The sequence below is a fragment of the Dendroctonus ponderosae genome, unplaced genomic scaffold (genome assembly GCF_020466585.1).
Source record: "Dendroctonus ponderosae isolate FM_Combo_2020 unplaced genomic scaffold, Dpon_F_20191213v2 Dpon_F_20191213_6, whole genome shotgun sequence".
Lineage (NCBI taxonomy): Eukaryota > Metazoa > Arthropoda > Insecta > Coleoptera > Curculionidae > Dendroctonus > Dendroctonus ponderosae.
This window is the reverse complement of record NW_026018814.1, coordinates 12889044-12910115: the sequence shown is the minus strand read 5'-3', so window position 1 is coordinate 12910115 and position 21072 is coordinate 12889044. Positions and strand designations below refer to the sequence as shown.

General features: G+C 34.4%; 1 protein-coding gene across 2 annotated transcripts in view; it reads right to left on the bottom strand.

Annotated features, from left to right (window-relative positions):
• Positions 1-629: 629 nt before the first annotated feature.
• Positions 630-21072, bottom strand: part of LOC109546567 (protein quiver) — a 22700-nt gene continuing 2257 nt past the window's right edge. Inside the window, exons 2-4 of one of the 2 annotated variants that reach the window (XM_048667502.1) lie at positions 14469-14516; positions 10132-10278; positions 630-6923 (exon numbers count right to left, since the gene is read on the bottom strand). In XM_048667502.1, the coding sequence (XP_048523459.1) occupies positions 6706-6923; positions 10132-10278; positions 14469-14516 (413 nt within the window). In that variant the 3' untranslated portion in view covers positions 630-6705. The remainder of the gene's footprint in view (positions 6924-10131; positions 10279-14468; positions 14517-21072) is intronic. The other variant, XM_048667503.1, reaches the window with a different exon arrangement.

Sequence of the window (21072 nt, the reverse complement as noted above, 5' to 3'; positions counted from 1 at the left end):
CCAAAAAAAAAGACATCCGGAAACACATTTCCAATCAGAAAAAAAAACCTTTATAAAACTGGTGGCGGACGAGTTGTGCCTTCGGTTCCAAGGGGCAATGCAGATAAAATATTTTTATCTATTGTAAATAATAAGACCTTGGATGGCGTCAATCAATCACTTGCTGCTTTTGATGGTGATTGGGTACAGCCAAATGAAACTCCGCCATCTCTCAATTTCCCAATTAGTCAGAAAGGGCGTTTGTGAAATGTTGAAATTCAAAATTCATGATGTACGTAGGTAGTTATTTTTTGAAAATAGGACATTATGATTACAGATTTATATACGTATGTTGTATATTTGACTAACTAGCGACTGAAGTGAGGTTGGAAGAAGGACTCGAGAACGAGTCCTTAAATTTAAGATTTTCAAAGACGAACTACTTAAGATCGTGTCATCGGTTGGTGCAATCCATTTTTGAAGTTAGGCTCGAACTTAATGCTAAGCATAACCTTAAGTCTTCCTTAAATGTTTGGTGCAAGTGGGCATTAATAACTGAATGCTAGATTCTGCTTCTTTTATAGTTGAATTATATGCTGATACTTGCAGAAAATACGCTATCTTTTATTTTAATAGTATAAATGACCATATAATTGTATGGATAACTATATTTTGTATTATACAGGATAGAGTAAAATGAGTAGTTTTACCGAGCAGCATTATTGCATTACGAAAAATTAGCAACCAACTTTTATTTTAAAAATGAATTTAAGACCCTCACAAGCTTTGTTAATTATATAAATTTATTAACAAAATATATGGTTTTTGCTCTGTCGTCGGACTGGATAATCGTTTATCAATAATCACATTTCACAATCACAAGCTATCGGTTTAGATTTTTATTATTCTACAGTTTTTTCAATGTAACAGATATACGTTCATAATAACAATGGATTTAAAATTTTAGCTAGTTAAAATGACTTTTTAACGCAACAACTTTCGATTGTAATATACATTTAATCTCCATTTACTAATTACTAACGCTTTAATATTAATCGGCTGATAAATACAGTATAACAATAATCCGAAATGTTTAACTATGATTTCACTGATTTTCGCACGGCAAGCACTTATTAACCGTGACTCATCAGATAAGTTTCTCCTAGAACATTACCATTACAAACAATACTATGGGACGATGTTAAACATATTTTACAAAACACCCAATTAAAGCCTCTTAATAACAAAAATACTTTCTTATATCTACTATCGGGAATGCAATTTAGTCTAGCTTTGCCCTGTAAGGAAATTGTGTAAAACATAATCCCGAAATTTTGGCACACCAGCCTTTGTCGTGATGAGTAAAACATATCATCAAGAAAAAGGCTGATTTTTAGCAAACATTTCGGGCGTGCACATAATAAAAATAACTAGCAAAGGTGTAATGCTTTCGTGAGGGGCCCTCATCTTAAATAACTGTATCGTTGGCATCAAAATTGATATAGCAATCAAATGTGAACTATTAATGGGACTCGATTATCGCAAAATTTAAATCTAAAAGCAGTGACAAACAACAGTTTTCATCTCACTCAAAGATTTGCTGCCCTAAACAGTACAATTGCTAGTATCTACAGCTTGCCATCTTTCAGTAGGCGAAATATCTGTAATGTAATGCGAAACCTGGATAAAATGCCATATTTTTGGAAAATTGATTTCTAACAAGCATAGCATGCTTACAGATCACTAAATTTACTGTAGGTTCGGAGATAGGCTTATAACTCAATTATTTCTTGTTGAATTAACTTTGATTTGAAATTTATTTAACCAGAGCATGTTATTTAATAAATTTTTAAAATCTAACAAATTATTTGCATTATATACATACATTAGAATAATTATTTTAGCTATATTTCATTATAAATGTTGCGTGTGGGTTATTTTCGAGTAAGTTTAAACTGTGTCGTTAGCAGAGAGTTTGCCGAATGGCATAACTGTAGAAGCCGGTTTCTTTTCGATTAATTCTGTCAAAGCAACTGCATAAATCCGCGTTTGACACTGGAAACGTTAAGGTGCGCCCAGACTTCACAAGCGGACCCTGGCTGAGCCTGACCCGCGGCAAATTATTTTGAAGTTTTGTTAAAACACCGACAGGAAATCGATCGTAAGTAACGCAACATCGTCGCGTAACATTAGTTGTTGCCTAACTAAGATAAAGGCGCGTACATACGTGCAACAGCATACAGAAGCGTAATACTGCGGCGTATCAGGTCTGGATGACAGTCCGCAACAGCGTAACAGTGTAACAGCGTATCATCGCAGCGCCTCATGAGTTGTCGGTCTTTTGCTGTCGCATCAAAGAAATGTACGGGCGTATGTTGCTTCAGATCGTTGAAAGTCTGGACTTGAATGTGAACGCGTGAAATAAAATAAAAACTCTCACAGCGAAATGGTCCTCGTGACGTCAGAGCAGTCGGGTCTTGACTTGCGGCGATGATTGTCCTGAGCAGCGGCAACATAATTTTGATGTTTTGTTAAAGTCCGACAGACTATCGATTTTCTGTTGGTGTTCTAATAAAATAGCAAAGGAATTTGCCGCGGATCAGGCTTGGCTCGAACTCGGCTCCTTAGGTCTGGACGCAGCATAACAGTACGAGGTTCAGTTCGTATGTTCATTAGTTAATTACTCATATTTTGCTTTGTTGGAGTTTTGGTTTTATTACCTGCTTACTACCATTAACTGTTATTCGAAGTCTTAATTATTCTCTTCAGTTTGATGGAAATTCGAAATGAGTCTACGCTAAGTGCAAATCGTGCAGTAACATGCTTTGCTTTCTATTTCAATGGATGATATGAACATGAGTGGGGGTAAGATAAGCAACGTGGTAGTTTGAAACCTATGTACCTACATGTAACAAGAATTGTAATACGGCTTAACATTTACATAATTATATGTGGGTATTACACATAGGTACCTACGTACTGATACAGATTTTTTACAACAAATTAAATATATATTACATTATCTTAAGGCAGCTTTAAGAATATAAGATGATCCGATAGATCTTAAACCAAAAACTTTACAACTATTTTCAGTCTCTTTACGTGCATTAAATATTGGGTGATTTGCATAGATGGCTGATCAGACAAAAACAAAACTTCCAGAGTAACTTAGAGTTAGAAACTGAGTCACACTGTGTTTTCATTTAATAACAGCATTTTTCGCTTTATTTTATTAAGTGTTCAAAAAATTATATATTTTTTCATAAAAAATGTTAAATTTTCCTTGTTATTAATGTTCTAGTAGTGAAGAGCTTTTGAAAAGTCATACAAAGCCGACTTTTTACTGAAACGGAATTAGTTAAATTTAAGCCGTAACCACTTCCCTAGTTTTTCTATGTGAATCTCTGCGAAATCGAGTAATTCATATTTAACTTCAGTCCCTCTTCGAACACATTTTAAGGCACAATCTATGCCAATCGCTCCAAATGTAGAATTATATTAGTTTTTTTTATTAATGCGGTTACCAAGCTCGTGTTTGGTACCTTGGACTACCAAGCAAGTTTCACGCTCAAGTTTCAATGTTTTTAGAAGTATCACTAATTGCCTTAAACACAGATGCAAAGCTTCAATCAATTTGATGATAAATAATTTAATGAAATACCACACATTATAATCGATTGTACTTTTGTACATTTTTAACATTGCTTAAAACCTTATTCGTTACGTATTGTTAATAAGACACTTCGTGAGACACCTTCAGTTTGTCTCCAGTTTAGAGGAAATATTGCTGAAAATGATATGGGTTGTCAAAAAAGTTAAGAATTAATTTTCATGCTTTTCTCCAAACTAGGCTTGGGTAACACTATGTTGTGGGACACTTTTGTGTTGATACCGTTCTGTGTGTCAATGTGTAATAACACCTTGCGTCTCACTGAGCAACACCACCATGAATAACACTTAACATTTAACCTCATTCAAGATGGCAGACTTTGGATTGCAAGTTCGTGAAAGCAGGGATTATGTAAGGTTATGTAATGTTAGGTTATGCAATTATACGCGCGTGTAACTATGGAATTTCGAAGCCACAGARAGARTCCCCCAAATTTTATCTTATTTTAAAATCCTCATTATTACATATTATAATGTACAAACATTAGCGTTTTAAAAAAATAATCGTATGCTCTACCAAAATATTGAATTTAATAAAAAATGTAATATCAATATGTTAATACTACTAAAAATCCCCAAGGGAAAATAGTGATTTCAAAATAAAATTATTATTTAAATTGAAATGATGAATTGACATTGTTCGGTTTAATTGGATTGGAAAATTTTAAATATTTATCCCAGCTCGTAAAGGTGTGTTATATTACAACTACTGGAAATATATATAATATAAATATATATCACTCATAACATTAGCGTATATTAAAAATATCATGGACTGACACGAAATAACCACAAATAGAAATTATGTAATTTCAACGATTTCCGACTTTTAGATCGTCTAAATGTTGGGATCTTTTCTTCGAAAAATCGGTGGTGAGACAACTAAGCTTTACAAGAAGAAAATATGTTGCGGCTACATTTATTCATTAAAACGACGCAGCCGGCGTGTGTCATCAGTCAGTGTCAAGTAACACAAAAAAGAGGTTGCACGCTGAAGCGCTTAAAAGCAAGGCGCATGACGCATGACTATACGACACCAATACACATCACGTAGCATAGAGTCCTCTGTGATCTTCCTACATATTTATCGTATAATGACTTTACTGTATCATAAATTGCGCTGGCACGTTGTTCTCTCGCGACAAGCCGTATCGGTATCATTGCGCCAACATCTGATAATTCACTTTGTTACCCATGCCTACTCCAAAGGTAATCCGATATTCAACACGTATATATTTTGATGCATTTAGAGAAATATATTTTAAAACGTTTTGTTAGATACAGTCCGCGACACTTAATTACTCTCACCAACAGATTTCTTTCCAAAATTATCTTCTCTTTCATTTCTTCTCACCAACAGAATGGACATTGCACCAAGAAAATGTGCCAACTATCACCGCTGAAATAATCCAAAACTTCTATCGTTCTGCTGACTCCGAGTAATATTTCAGTTCCGGACTGGCCTGCTATTTCCCCAGACTAAATATTATAGAAAAGTGATTCGCTTGGTTAGTCAAACGCCTTCATACTGCAGGAAGAAGTTTAAATGGAGAATAATAATAATAGAGAGCAACCTGGGAGGAAGTTGCAGTGAATCAAATATAAATTTACTCATCATTGTCCCATCTAATGTTAACAGTCATTGAGAAGCAGAGAGGAAAAACCAGATATTGAAATAAGTATTAGGTTTAAATCTTGTGTTCTAGGTTAATTCTAAAATATGAGAGTAATCAAGTGTCCCATTAAAAATTACAATATTTGCATTAGGTACAAAAAAAATCGATTGTATAATACGAAAATGTTAAGCAAAATATTAAGTAAATATTGTTAAAATCTTTAATCTAGTCTTTGATGTAGCTTACTAATCAATAAACAGTTATAGCATTAATAAAAATTAATCAAAATCATTAGGTGAGAGTAATCAAGTGTCGCACACTGTATCTCTGACAATAAAAATTAATAAAAACAGAAAGCTCTTAGCTTATGAATGAATTAAATTAATTTAAAAATCGGATGTGGGGTTTTCAAAAAGTTGAAAGTTGAAAAGTTTCAGTTGTTATTTTTGCTTGCATTTCCTCTAACAGTAAATTATTTTATACTCTATTTATAAAAAGGTGCTCGATTCGAAAGCGATTAACTTCAAGAGAAACGTCGCAAAGATCATATTTGTATGAATGACGAATATTAGCTCAGGTTATAGGGTGTATTCTGTAAATTTCGACAAGACTTATGCGGATACCCTGTATAACGATCACAGCGCATTTAAAAGAAAAAACGATAACTATTCATCAAAACAGCATCATGCATTTTCTTGGTGCTGTTGAGTTTTTGATATTGGCTCAACGATTAAATCAGTACTTCACTCCGAAGGATTAAATTTAAACCTAATAACCTACCGCGAAGTTAATTTCTATCGAACCAACTATAAGTAATATACTTCTAATATGAAAGGACATCTAAAACCAAAAGTATCTCACTGAATTATCGATCGGGCATTATACTGCCACATGCATTGAGCAAAATACATTAAATTTGAACTTAAACACTGATAAATATGTGTTTTCTTACTTGAGTAAGGAACATCAATGATATGAACCTTTATTGTTTTACGTTGATAAGTGATATGCTACAGTGTTAACATTTCTAAGAACGGACTGCTGAATTGCATGTTGTACTTTTTTGGCTGAAGAAACTACGTTACTGTTTGTTCCTTAATTGCCAGTTAGTGCAACGTTTTGTCAATGTTCTTTGTTATTCAACCGAATGTAAAATGTCGAATTATCTATCACTAGATGATTCGATAAAATTTAAAGAATTAAGCATGCCCTCTATCTTTATGGCAATCTTTTTCTCTGAACGTTTTCTGTTTAAATTCCATTTGTTGGTCAATGTACCATTTTGGTTACTTTGATCGCGTTCAGACGTTCGGATCAAGAAATTAACCAAGTCGATCCTGGTTGTGGGATCCAACCTACTCTATAAGGTTGCAGTACACAATACCTGTTCTGTAAGGTATGGATATAATGTAATGAAGGATCAACAGAAGCAACACTTCGTCTAACTAATCATGCAGCAGAGCAGGCGCAGTACTACAGCGGTCACTACTGATGCGATTGTATGGAATAAGCCCGTTGGGGACACAGCCGTGTTGCACATGTCCTCCTCACAAAAGCACATGTGACCATTCCCGTTACTTTCATTCATGCACACGTGGTCTACCATGAAGAGGCTGATTTGGAGTTGTGACGTACAAGTTCGACGGACGACTTCATAAGCTGAAAAGAGGATAACTTATTACTGGGGAAGACTAATAGAGAAGTCGTAGAAACTTTGTTGGAAAGTGAAACATGGAATGTTGGAAAAACAAACACAATTTCTGATGTAAATGCGAAAAGTGCAATAGATTGCATAATCAAATATGTAGATAAACAAGGTATATCCATGAAGAAATTACAACTATCCCATCCCAAATAGAGACGCCAGATCACGTGATTAGCACGTCATATGGAATGTAATGTAATAAAACATGTCAGAGGCAAAGAAAATCATCTATGATTATTAACGGTTGTATAATTACACTGATTATTATGTTATTACCCTACATAAATCTGCTTAGTTGATATACAGGGTGGTTTTTGTTATCTTRAAACGCTTAATTATTTCGGAAACGAGTGATGTGAGGAAAMAATGTTTCAAATAAGAAGTTAATATTTGGGAGGGGGAAGTTTATTCGTGTAAGAAAAACAACGCCTACTTCGACCTTGTARGCTAGGCAGGGGTCAACTGAGAATTTCAAATGGTAACCACAACATTTTATTGGAGATTCAAATAGTACGTCAAAAACTGGGAATAATTTATCTAAAAAATGTTCTTCAATTTTGACAGGTGGCGCTGTAATCCATCWATTATCAATTTTTTTGCTTTAGATYTGCTAAMCTATTATTTTATTGAAACGCTTAAAATTTTAGTGTGGYCAATAGCATCTATTAATGTCAGAGGAATATTCAGTCCGAAAATTGTTTGATGATGAAAATCAAATATGTACCTCCAWATSWACMAAATMWAYATTTGATTATTGAAAGTATATCGGCCGGCTTCTCCGCATACAAAAATAAYTTCAATTTTTTCTTGCACAGTTGATGCGCCCATATCAAAAATTATAGTAGCTTATTTAAATCAAATTCAAATAGTGGTTCTAACTCAGAACGAAATTAATAAATGTCAAAGTCAACAATTTGAAATTTCTACGCTTTTATCAGCGTTCCTACATTGTCCATTCCACATATATTTTGAAATGTCACGTGTTGGCAATGCGAATTTTCAAACTATCAATGCTATACTTTTAATAAACAAATAGATGTTTTGTTGATTTGGAGGTACATATTTAAATTTCATCATCAAACAATTTTCGGACCGAATATCTGTCTGACATTAATAGATGCTATTGGTCACACTAAAATTTTCAGCGTTTCAATTAAATAATAAATAGTTTAGCAGATCTAAAGCAAAAAAAAGTTAATAGGTGATTTTACAGTTTTTGATGTACTATTCGAATCTCCAATAAAATGTTGTGGTTACCATTTGAAATTCTCAAGTTGGCCCCTGCCTATCTTACAAAGTCGAAGTGTGTGTTGTTTTTCTGACACGAATAAACTTCCCCCTCCCAGATACTAACTTCTTATTTGAAACGTTTTTTCCTCGGATCACTCGTTTCCAAAATATTTAAGCATTTCAAGATAAAAAATCACCCTGTATAATAACAAATAAAAACTTCCAGTGGACAATATCCACATACGCTAAAACAGAAATGTAGTTCGGACGAAAACGCATCCTAAGGACCACAGACTACACACTATTATATACACACAACCGACCTAATACCTAAGCAAGAAACCGCAGAGGGCTAGGACCAGACATAACGTGATATAAGAAGGGTTATCACTGCAAAAATTGATTTGACCCCTATTACACCGAGATGGGAACATGAAACTTGTCTACCAAAAACTTAATTTAAAGAGTGATCCAATAAGAACGATGGTTTTGAAATGCCATTTATAGTGTCATGATTTGACATTAAAAAAGGCCGTTCGTTAGTAGACAGCAAAAGATTAAGTAAAATGGAGCGCTTCAATAGACAACAACGAATTCTCATTGTAAAAAAATATTATCAAAGTGGTGGAAGTTTTGGGCAAACGGAATGCTCCAACTGCCACTGTGAGAAAATTAAAGAAGACATTCCAGCAAACTGGGTCTGCTAATGAAGTAAAAACAGAAACACGTGTGAGTCCTGGTCGCTCGCCAAAAAATATCTCAGCAGTGCGTGCAAATGTTGAGGAACGCCCAACGACGAATTGATATTCGGCATAGAGCCCAGGAAATTGGTGTTTCCACAACCACTATGCATCGAATTTCAACAAAAGATTTGAAGCTTCATGCGTACAAAGTTGAATTTGCTGAAGAGCTAAAGCCGGAACAGCATGAGCAACAAAGAGCCTTTGTTGATTGGATTTTGGAACAACGACAATTGGACGATGATTTTTCAACAAAAATCATCTTAAGTTACGAGGCCCATTTTCATATAGATGGTTTTGTTAGTCGACAAAATTGTCGCGTTTGGGGTTCCGAAAATCCACGAGTGATCTTTCAGAAACACATGCACCCTAAAAGAGTCACGGTTTGGTGTGCATTGTCGGAGCTGGAAGAATCATCGGACCAGTTTTCTTCGATCATGCAGTTGGTCAAGCATCATTAACCGTGAGTGATGTGTGTTCGTTATCGTGAAATGTTCACTAATTTTTTTGTGACAAAATTGCAAAATATGGATTTCAACAGCATCTGGCTTCAACAGGACGATGCAAGATGCCATACAGCCAGATAAACTGTTGAACTTGGCTTGGGAAGAACCACCAATAGGGCGAAGACCTTTGAGTCGCCCCGAATGAAGTAACGTGACAACATCAAAGCGAACCTAAGGACCATGGGATATAATACGCTTAGCATTAATTGAATATCGACAACAATGGATGCAAATAGTAGAGTTGGCCAAGACCCATTCGAGGTTGACCGTTCTGCTAACGTTACCGCCATGCAGTAAGTAAGTAATGGTGTTTGAGATATGGCCGGTAGCAACTCTTGCTGAAACACCTTGCATATGATGATGTGATAGATCATGAAGGCTTTCACGGCCGGTTAAATCACATTTAGGAATGTTTTCCGGGCTTTGAAGCCGTGGTCTATGGGAATTTCTTCCTGACGTTTCGCCCACAACTGCGGTGGACATTATCAAAGGCGATGAGGCAGTGGGCGAAGTGATCTCCCGTGTTTTCCTACTAAGACTGACTCAGTCTTAGTCTAGTTGTGGACGAAACGTCAGGAAGAAATTCCCATAGACCACGGCTTCAAAGCCCGGAAAACATTTCTAAATGTGATGTGATAGATGTTTTTTCGTGCTTAATTCATGGTTTCATAGCTTATAAAACTTACGGGTTTTTGCGTTTCTAACCATTTTTACGCAGCAGCCGTTGCACGTCATCAGGGGCGGCTGGTCCCGAGGCAGGGCCGTATAATTGAATGGATCTTTGCATCTCCTATCTGTCCAACTGTCACACTCATAACAATATATTTGCCGAGCTAGAAAAAAGTCCGTTAGATTGAAAGTTCCTTTTATTGCTATGTCCACATATATCACAACGTTATTTTCTTTCGGCATTGACAAACAAAAATGCCTATTTTCAGCCAATCAATTGAAAATTAACACTTTGGATGAACGATATTATTGAATGTAATATTAATATTGGCATAAAATTGACGGTTTTAGGTTTGGCAATGCCAATTATATTCATGCAGACAAGGAAAAACTAAAAGTATCTACTAAGAAATAAAGAATTTGTGACTGTATTTTATACTAACCAATTCCCTTTTTGAGTGCTAGCCTTTTACTAATTTTTTAAACTAAAATGTAGAATTTCTCTTAACATAATTTACCAGCCATTTCACCGACTAATACGTTTGTGTTTGTGTTGAATGTTTACAAAATTATAAGATATTTACGTTAACATTTTTTATAATACTTACAGTAAAGTGAGAGCACTGAGTAGGAAAATTACTTTTTTTTAAGTTACTAAGAAGAGCCCGTATGGGAATGTCGAACACCGGATCTTATACGAAGTTGATTAAATGGGAATAAAACTTGGCAATTAAAAAACTTCGCTTTTGTGCAATATAATAAATAAATCAGCTGCACACCACATTACGTGGACGACACTRCCCGGTTCATGCACTATATCGGTAACAAAAATTGTTAAGAAACACTACGAAAAAACCRCAAGAGATAAATAAATTCTTAAATTGAACAACAAATTCAAAARTTTGTTTGGTCGAAGTCAGTGGCGCACCACAAAAAAGTTTGGGAGGTAAAAGGGGGTATGCCTCTAGAAAAATCAACACCCTGTAGATTTTCACAACCAGTCGGCTTACCTACGGGTAACGGGTCGGAACATTAGCCTGCGTTTAAAATTTGAGCAAAATATCTCATAAACTGTGGGAGTTAAAGAGAAAATACCAACATTTTTTTAAACTTTAACACTCTGTATCTCGTCAACCATGGGCCTGAGAAAAAAACTTAAATGGAAACTCGACTTTTGAAGTTCTCGCCCTTGTCATGTGCCCATAAGGTTGTGAATCACCCTGTACATGTTTTAGTTGAAAGTCCGTCGTTCTGAATTTCAGGTTCAGATATTGATATCAGTATCTTCGATATTCATACCGTCTTAAAGTTTTTTCACCATTTAGTCATATTCGCTTACGGTTTCTTATCTCTATACAATTTTCCATATTAGCTCTTCTGATATATTTGATATCGTGATTGATAAATTGCAATAAAAACTTAGTCGCTCCTGCTTACATCACTACTGCATCGTAACAGGAAATTTTGATTTAACATACATCCATGATAAAACACAAGATTTTTCAAACTGCAATATTTCGAAATGTTTAAAATTCTACTCCTAATCTAACAGGTTAGACTGCATTTGTGCCTGATGGCAACAAATGCACAGGGTGTCCAAAAAGTCCGGTCCAAGCAAAACATTATTGAATGTTGGAGTGTAATGGAATTTGAATATTGAAATATTTTAATATGAACTTCATAAAAAAAATTTGTTTTGAAAGTTCAAAGTGCTTAATGTTAAAAAAAACGCATAATTACGATCATCCATTGAAGTTTTGCAGTTTGCATTAACTCGAGATTTGTTGGTTTAATGAGTAAAAAAAACCCAAGCAACAAAATGTATAAGTTTTTTTCATTTGTTGAATGTTGTAAAAGTTTGTTTTCATATTTTTGACATTTTTTCCCTAGTAAAAGAAATTATGTATCAATCAAAAGGAAAAGGCGCTAAAGTTTTCTCCTAAGAAAAAGAACAATTTATCATTTAAGATAGAACTGGAGATAGAACTGGATTGCTCTTAAGGAAGCRCCTTAGAGCTGCACCACTGCAATTCTAGGCCCAACTGCTCTAACGTCAMGAGTCACGAGTAGCGCGAGCCGTTAAGATACCACAGRACTAAAGTAGGCCGGCTCTCGCTCATTCTCACAGCGAAAGGGGCTTCGTGACGTCAGAGCAGTCGGCCTTARCTGCGGTGGTACCGCTTAAAGACGGCAATACAGAATACCAATATCCCGCGTAACAAAAAAGGTTATGGACAATWTGCTAAATAGCCGAAATTTGAGAAGCCCCGATATCTTAGTTAGCGGTRAAGATTTTGCCAAAAATGGTAYGCGTTATTAAACGTTTTKCGAAAATAATAAAATTTGCGTTTTATAAAATACGGAATTCACTAAAACAACAAATRTTCTGTGTTAAAACCATCTAATTTGGATCACCCTGTATATGCCACTTTTATATCCTGAGCTGTAATGGACTTTACGAMAGTCACCAACATTTGCATTTAAATTTCTGGACGTGATTAAAAGTTAGGAATGACTGGCAGATTGTAAGGCGTCTCTATATACAGGGTGTCCAAGATAAGGATGCATTGCATGGGGATCACTGCAACCGTAACAGAGACGAAGTCGGTGGTTAAATTACCGCGCCTTTTCCTTTTTTTTGTATTCCAACGTTTTTGTTTCTTAAAAACTACCATCAACTCTTGTTTTTCATATGGACCGAAACAAAGTAGATAAAGGTATATTTCTTGCGTCAAAATAACATTTTTTTAAAATTATGCCTATCTTACATGTACGTCAAATATCCTGACAAAAGACAGCTAAATACGTCAAATTTCAGACGGTTAACTTTCAAGTTAAGGAGTACGTGACATTTAGAAGCTTACTAGAACCAGAATAAAACCTTTCAATGAAGGAAAAGTTCTACGAAAATAGTAATTTGAATAAAATTAACCTACTAAGACCAGAAGAAAAAACAAAAAATGTATAATAATTGTTCAAAACGGTAAACAATATTTTCTAAACACAGGTACACTCTTCTAACCGTGGAATCTTCAACCCCGGATACTAGAAGAAGTTATGGAATTAATATTGAATTAAATGCATCGGTAGGTAACTGCCTTCAAAAGTTGGTGTTCAGTGTATGTAAACTTGGTTTTAATGTAACCCCAAAGGGATAAGTTGAGTGGGGTCAAGTTTGGCGATCGTGTTGGCCAGGAAACGTCATCATAAGGTCCGATTGATCGTCCTGGAAACTGTTGATACAGATACTCTCGCACTTGTTTGGCATTGTGCTTAGGAGCTCCGTCATGTTGAAACCAGCAATTTCGGACATTTTCTAGTGGCAGAATATCTACGAGTTTTTTTTGATTGATTTTCCAATTAGTTAAGGTAACGTTCTGCAGTTAAAGTGTGGTGGTAAATAAAAGATCCCAATATTCAAAGTTGTCTTCGTTTGTTAAGTTGTTTCCCGGCATAATGAAAAACTCTCGAAAGTTCTGATACTGTATGTATTAAATACTTACTGACATACACATATGTTACTAGGCCTGGTAAAGTTAATCATAAAAATGATCATAATCTTTTTTTAAATGTTAAAATTCCGTCTCTCGGATCTCCAAACGCCTTAATCCGCTTTAATAAAAGAGTTGTCACTCATTAACTCAGAGACGGCAACAACTCAAAAGCGCAACTCAACACAGTGTAACCCCAGGTCTAGTTAGAACTGACGAGGTCAAGAACCTGAACAAATAATTTTGTGTTATACATCGTTGAATTCGCAATTAAAAGGGCTACCTAATCCCTTATGTTCTTTTTTCCTCGCCCAGATCAAAAACGAAAATTGATGATGGTTTTAAAGAAGCGAAACGTCATAATACATTTTCATAGACACCAGCTTGTAGCGCTCAAAAAGGCGCAATGAGGAAGTATTTTTTTTTGGTTTTTGATATGATTTGAAATAACTTCAAAAATGAAATAAAAACAAAAATTTTCAAAATTTTTTCAAAATGTCTCAAAAATTAAAAGAAAAACTTTTTCTTTTGAAAACGCCATGTACATGACCCTCTGGTTGTGCAACGTTTTTCTAATTTAACTGACTTCGTATCTCCTATGGTTTCGGAGATCCCCAGGCAATGCATCCTTATCTTGAACACCCTGTAGATTAGTGTGGTATCCGTTGATTACAAGCCATGATTGTAGCATGTAGAGTGTTGCGAAGCTTGCATTTGGTTGAAATGCAAAATGGTTTCATATGAATTTGATTTAAAAGATTCTAACACCTAGAGTAAATATATATCTAAATGTACAACATTCACACATCAAAGAAATATATAGAAATATGGTGAAATGTGAAATGCAATAACAGCGAACTTACTCTGACATTCCGCTTTACAAACGGTAGTTATAGCTAGCAATATTATCACTGAAAAACAAAGCAAAAAATAAAATTAATGTGAAGATACGCGGTTGTGAACAGGCAAATCAAAAATGATATATCGAAAGACCATGTTGCGTAAGAAAAACGTTTGCTAGAAATTTAAATTGTCTATTAATTTTCTATTTTCCATTATTTTTAAATGTTATATTAATATATTATTTAATTCTAGTATGTGGCTTTTTTACAATTTGCTTTGCTAATCAGAAATATGTACTTAAACGCAGTTTGCTAAACCATTTTTGATTTACCGGTTAAATGGATGGTGTCATATACAGGGTGTTTTTACTTTAGTACATAGAAGTAAATAATAAAGAAAACACCCTGTATAAACATGTCGGGCAAATTTGTACAACGTTTCTAATAAAAATACCACGTTATATTTTTTGTTAATGTTTCTCTATTTGGGAGCGGAGAACGTTCATAAGTAAAATCACCCTGTATGAAGCAAACTAAAAATAAAGATAAAGATGTGATTGAAAGCATCTAGAAAACTAAATGGTGCCACAAAACTTTTTTAACAAAGTCGAAGCTTTTGGTTGAAATATAAAGTAAATCATTGTGGTTTTCGAAATAGGCGTTTTAAAATCAAAAGAATCTTTTTACAGCTCAAATGATGTTCCATATATAAGTATAGTGATCTTAAATAGATTTTTGCTGTAATTTTTTTATTTTATTTAACATTTGAAATAAGTTATATTCAGGTGGTGCTTCAGTAGTATCTAAGCTTCAGTAGTAATTTATAGTAGTTATATTCAGATTGCAACGGTATTTAAAAAATGAATGTTAATAACCGTTCTTATTACCGTCGGTGATTACCGCTGGTTTTATTCATATAGTACTTTAAAATGATTCAGTACAGAAAACGGCTCTAGTAAAAATAATGGACAAATCTGATATTCGATACAAACCTCACTTACAACATCAGATTAGAAAATACGATACAATTAACCAAGCATTCAGAGCTTCAATGTGGTGCTCCCTATGAAGTACATGCAAAATATTTAACAGATTTGAATTTCGCGTATTAGAAAAGCAGCGTAAACTAAATTTTATGTAATTCTAATTCGCAGTTGAAATAATTTAAAGTTAACTCATTTTTTTACTTTTATCTTTAACACCCCCTATAGCTGTTATTCTCAACTTATTGACTACAGGAAATGTGGCTAAATCTACTTGTTTTGGTACCAACTATCTGGGGTAGAGCTTTGTCTATGTGTGGCACGAACACCTTGCATGTTGTAGGAAATTCAAGGTGCCTACTTACTTAGGGTAAAATCGGGATAGACGACGCACCATTTTTTGAAAATTAATTTCATTAAAAATTAATTAGTTAGTATTAAATAAAAACCAAAAACTATTGAAAAATTAAGTTTATAATCATTTCGAAAGTAATTAAAAACCAAGCAATCAAAACAGAAACATACTAACAAAATAAAATAGAAAACTATTACATTTGGCAATCTCACCCCACCATGTGGGTATGATGACGTATTGCAGTAGGGAGAGATTGCTTATGGAAATGCCTTAAGAAAAAAAAATGTTTACTTCGCATTGAAAATTAAGCGATTACCTACATAAATATTACTTAACGCTTTTCCCGCATAACAAGAAATAATTTTCATAAGGACTGCATGTAGTACAATGAAACCATCTTTGGTACATTTAAGGTACTTCATCTAATTTGCATTTTTTTGGCCACCCTCATAAGGCTCTAAACAGCCAATACAATGATTTTCATCGAAACTTTCCTCATCGCTCGAATCGTTGACTGAGAATTTGTCATTATCATCTGACGAAGAAGATTATTCTCTTACCAAACGCCTTTTGACGGCTTGAATAGCGACTGCCCTTGGCATAATTTTTTCCTCAGTTTTATTTACCATTTGGGAATTTTTATTAATGTTCTTGGCTGCAAGTTCTTTTTTTTTCTTTTTTTCTAATTTTCTGCAGTCTGTCTCTTCCTTTTAGTTTTAGTGCTTACTATTTTCGGAATCGGTGAAATAACACTCAGAATTTTAGAAGGAGTCCAGTCTGAACCGACAGATTTATGAACTGAAGTTGAGGAAGGCTTCGCCTGATTAGAATCCGAAGAAGTAGAAGGTTGATTAAGGTCAATGGCTTGTGCTTCGGGTTCCATTTCCAGATTTTCTTGAAAATCTTGTGCTTCAAGTTCTACCTTTGGGTTTTCGCGTACGCGTCATCTGTCCCAATAGGGCGGGATAGATGATGCACTTTATTTATTCTAAAATAACAAAGGATTATCTCACGTACACTCTCATTTTCACGTAAGCACCTTCACAACATAACACAACTTTAAAAACGAATGCCTTTTTTCACGAATTTAATAGTTTATGCAATGGAAAAACTGTTAACCTAGAACGATATTAAAGTTTGTATACCTACCAATTTATAAAATTGGAAAAAACAGTGTTTTTTTCACTTATTTTGATGGAAATTTGACAACAACCGGTCAGTAAAAACAACGCTTTCACGTGACACTCTTTACTGATTTATTAACTAGGTTTAAACCGTAATTTTTGCTGTGCGTCAACTGTCCTGCTGCGTCATGTGTCCCGACTTTACCCTATGCTTCATAGATTACTCTAGAGAATTTGATTGCGTACGATTGCAAATGTATGGATGGTTTTAACTGAAATGGGTGCGCCTTCTCTCTTAATATAACGAATCAAAAATTGATACATCAGCACAGCATACGTGAGAGTAGAGGGAGATCTGACCAATTCATTCAGAGTGGGTAAAGGAGTGAGGCAGATTTGTATACTAAGTTCTTTAAGATGTATGGCGAATGGATCATCAGGAAAGCGGTCCATGACTAGCAGGAAGGAATTACTACTGAGGGCATCAAATCTGTAACTTGCGCTATGCCGATGATACGACTCGAATCGCTGCATCCGAAGAAGAATAGGATCCCTACAAAACGAACAACTTACTTACTTACGAAGGGTAGAAGAAACAAGTGGAGAAACAGTTGACGCTTTCATATCACACACCTCGAGCAAGAGCGGATCCAGCTGGATGACCAAAATATCAAAAGTATGGACAAGCCATCACATATCCCTTAACACCCAAATGAGATTGGTCAGGAACTTGGTGTTTTCAGTCTTTCTATATCGATCAAAATGCTGGATTTTAAAAAGGACGAATAAGCGGAAGATAAATGGCTTCGAAATGTTTTGTTGGCACAGAATACTGAGAGTGTCCTGGACTGGAAACCATGCAATCCATTCTGGACCAACTCAGAGTTAAGAGGAAATTGAGCATTGTGGCAGCGAAGAACACAGGTAAATTGTTCGGTCATGTGGTTAGAAGAAATGGTCTTGAGAGACTCACTTTGGAAGGGACAATCAGTCCCTGGCAAAAGATGAAGGCAGGTCGCCGACAAGATATTCAAGATGGCAGAAGATGGGGAATGGAAAGCCATCACAGAAAACAATACATGAACTCATGATGCTGGAAACCGAGCAAACGACTAAGAAGAGGAACAGTCCATTTTGAGGAGGAGGTTGCAAAAAGAGCAAGTCAAGCTTCCGTTTGGCTTCTTCAACTTCAACCCATTGACTTTCTGTTTTATGAACACATATAGCCCGTTCTAGACGATATGCTTTATGCAATAGTAGAACTAACAACGTATGGTTTAATAAACTGCCGGGCAAACAGGGTTACTTCGGCTTTTAGTCTTTATTGTTGCACTGAACACTCTGCATACCCCTAAAGCACCCTGCGTATTAGAAATATATGAATCCGAGTTTGCATCCATCTGAGATCACTTGACTTATTAGGCAATTAACAATCCCCAACATTACATTGACTTAGAATGTATTGCTGTTTATTGAAACTTTTGTATTAATAATTCAGGGTTAAATCAATCTGCATATTTAACAAAAAACATCAACTAGGTATTCTTATTTTGACCTTAACTTATTTTAGTTTTATTTCATATCGAGAGATATTGTTCCACAAGAAAAACTTCGCTCATCTTTAAACACAATTAACACATGAATATTTTAAAGCACCTTGCGTTTGAAACTCATATTGTACGTTCAACCTTATTATTGACCAAGACTTTGATTGATTAAATATGGATCAATTTGGGTTTCTGATGCAAGTTTCTCTCTCCATTATTGAATAATATGAGAACATTCAGATCAATTTAAAAAAGTTTTGTTTTGCATCTATCTCTAAATTTGATCTAAAGGTATTTTGGACAACGGTCTCGTAAAACATTGTATGAAATGTTGTAGGGCAGCTACAAAATGTTGGAAGTTCAATCATTTCGTGCCCGTCGATCATGATGAATGTAAAAATTGAAGTAAACTTTCTAAGGTCTAGATAAACCACTACTGAAAAAAGTTTTTTGGGTATCTAGCATAAATTGCAAAAAACATGTGGGTTGCTTTAAAATTTGGTTTTTACTCACGCGCACATTCCCATTGCGATTTTCCAAAATGTACAAAATATACTGTAATAAAATATAGGTTGGTTTTTGAGTAAATGGAATAAAAAGAGGTCATGTTTGTCTTGTGTATGTTGTTGATCGTGGTGGTCCTTTATTGCGTGTTTAAAATTGCTGTGATTTTTGTATGTTGAATACAAAAGAAAGGTGGAGCTAGGATTATTCAAATACATTTTTTCGTGTTGTAACTTTCAGCTTTATTTTATTCTCTTATGCGCTCTGCAGCTGTAAGAATAGCTTTTGTCAAATAATTGAACAAAACGCATGGGCTTGAACCATATACTTATACCCTACCCTTACCGTTTCAAATATCCGCCAGAAAAATTTAAATAAATATTTGAATAATTATAAGTAGAATAATTGTGAAAACTAACATACAGGGTGGTTTTTTAGTGAGAGAGAGTCCATTATTTCCGTTGGGGTAGAACTTTCGAAAATTTAGTTTTACTTAAAAGTGCATTGACGCACAAAGTGAGTACAGTGTCTCAGAAAAGCGAGATAAGATCAAAGTGTATTTTTTTAAAATAGAACTACCCATTTTTTATTAGCTCAGGGAATGCAGCTTGAAACGCTGCATATGCACCGTAAATTGTTTTTTTCTTACTTGCGACGTTGGAAGATTATCGGCATTTTAGTAAAATTTGGCTTAAAAATATGGTATCTAAAAATTAATTGTAGAAGCAAAAAAAAGCCGTTAACGATACAAAAAATAGGTCTTTCCAATCACCACAGATCCGTTAAGAATTCTATTGAACCAAAATATCAATASAATGTACAATWYTGTAYAGGGTGTTAACAAAATAGACTTAAATCTAAAACTTTTTAACGCAATATAACTTTTGTTTTTTCAAATGAAAGTACCTGTATATTAATACGTCATTCGATAGACATTTTACAAAGTTACAAATTTTTATTTACACTTTAAGCTGTGAAATCAAGCGTTTTCAATTATAATTTATTTTATTCAAAAATTTCAAAAAGTTGTTACATTTTGTAAGGTGGCTATAGAATTCAATACGTAAGTGTCAAAATTTGATGATACTTGTCATAATCATTGAACAAAAGTGCAATGTTTTATAAAATGCATGGAATTTCATAGCAAAAAAATTCAATAAAACTGCATACGTCTATAAAAATAAATGTTTAATATGATTGCCGTTAACATTTAAGCAACTATTAATACGGTTTTCAAATGAATCGCCAACGGAGTACAAAACAATATTATTAATGTTTCGAAAAACAGTTGTGATTCGGTCATTCATGTCATCTTTTGTAGTTATTTTATACTTCTATTATTCAGGGTGTCCCGTAAGCTCATGATAAAAAGAAGACGATCTGACCAAACTTTTATTAACAAAAAATGTCGGGCTCCTCTGCTATTGATGGTGAAAGTTCTTCAAAAAATGTATCTTTTTCGAAAAATCGGGAGAATAGTACGATGTATTTCAGTGAAACTCGCTGTAAATTTGTTCTTATGTAAAACTCATATTTTGATGAAACAATCGAGTTCAGCCCTTTTGGACAAGTGGTGAATTCTTGAGTGTCGTGGTACAAAAACTACCAGAACTTTTTAGTTGGAGGATGCAATCAACTCATTTTTTTTAGGTTGATGCACTAATCATTTATTCACAATTTTGTACTCTTTATAAAATCTTGTAGCATTCATAGTTTTTGCGAAAAAAAATATTGAATGAATATTATACAAATTTGAACATCAATTACTTCTTGTCATTTGACTGGACTTAATCACTTGCGGTGCTTTAATTGTTTAGACTTTGGTGCAATTATTTGAAGATAATTGCATGAATTGTATAGAAAATTCACACGAATCCGCGCGAAAAATGGTTGTCGTTATGGAAGGTAAACTTTTTAATGAGTTCTAAATCTCCGCTAATACGAGATACTTTTTGAAATTTAAAACATGTTTTTATGCACATCTTCGAGTAATTATCTCAGTTTTCTCTTTTTTGTACGGCTAATTACTTCATTAAACACAACCTTCTGTTTTCAAGTTTAGCAGAATAAAGTACATATGATATCAGAATATGTGTACTGAATGACTGTAAT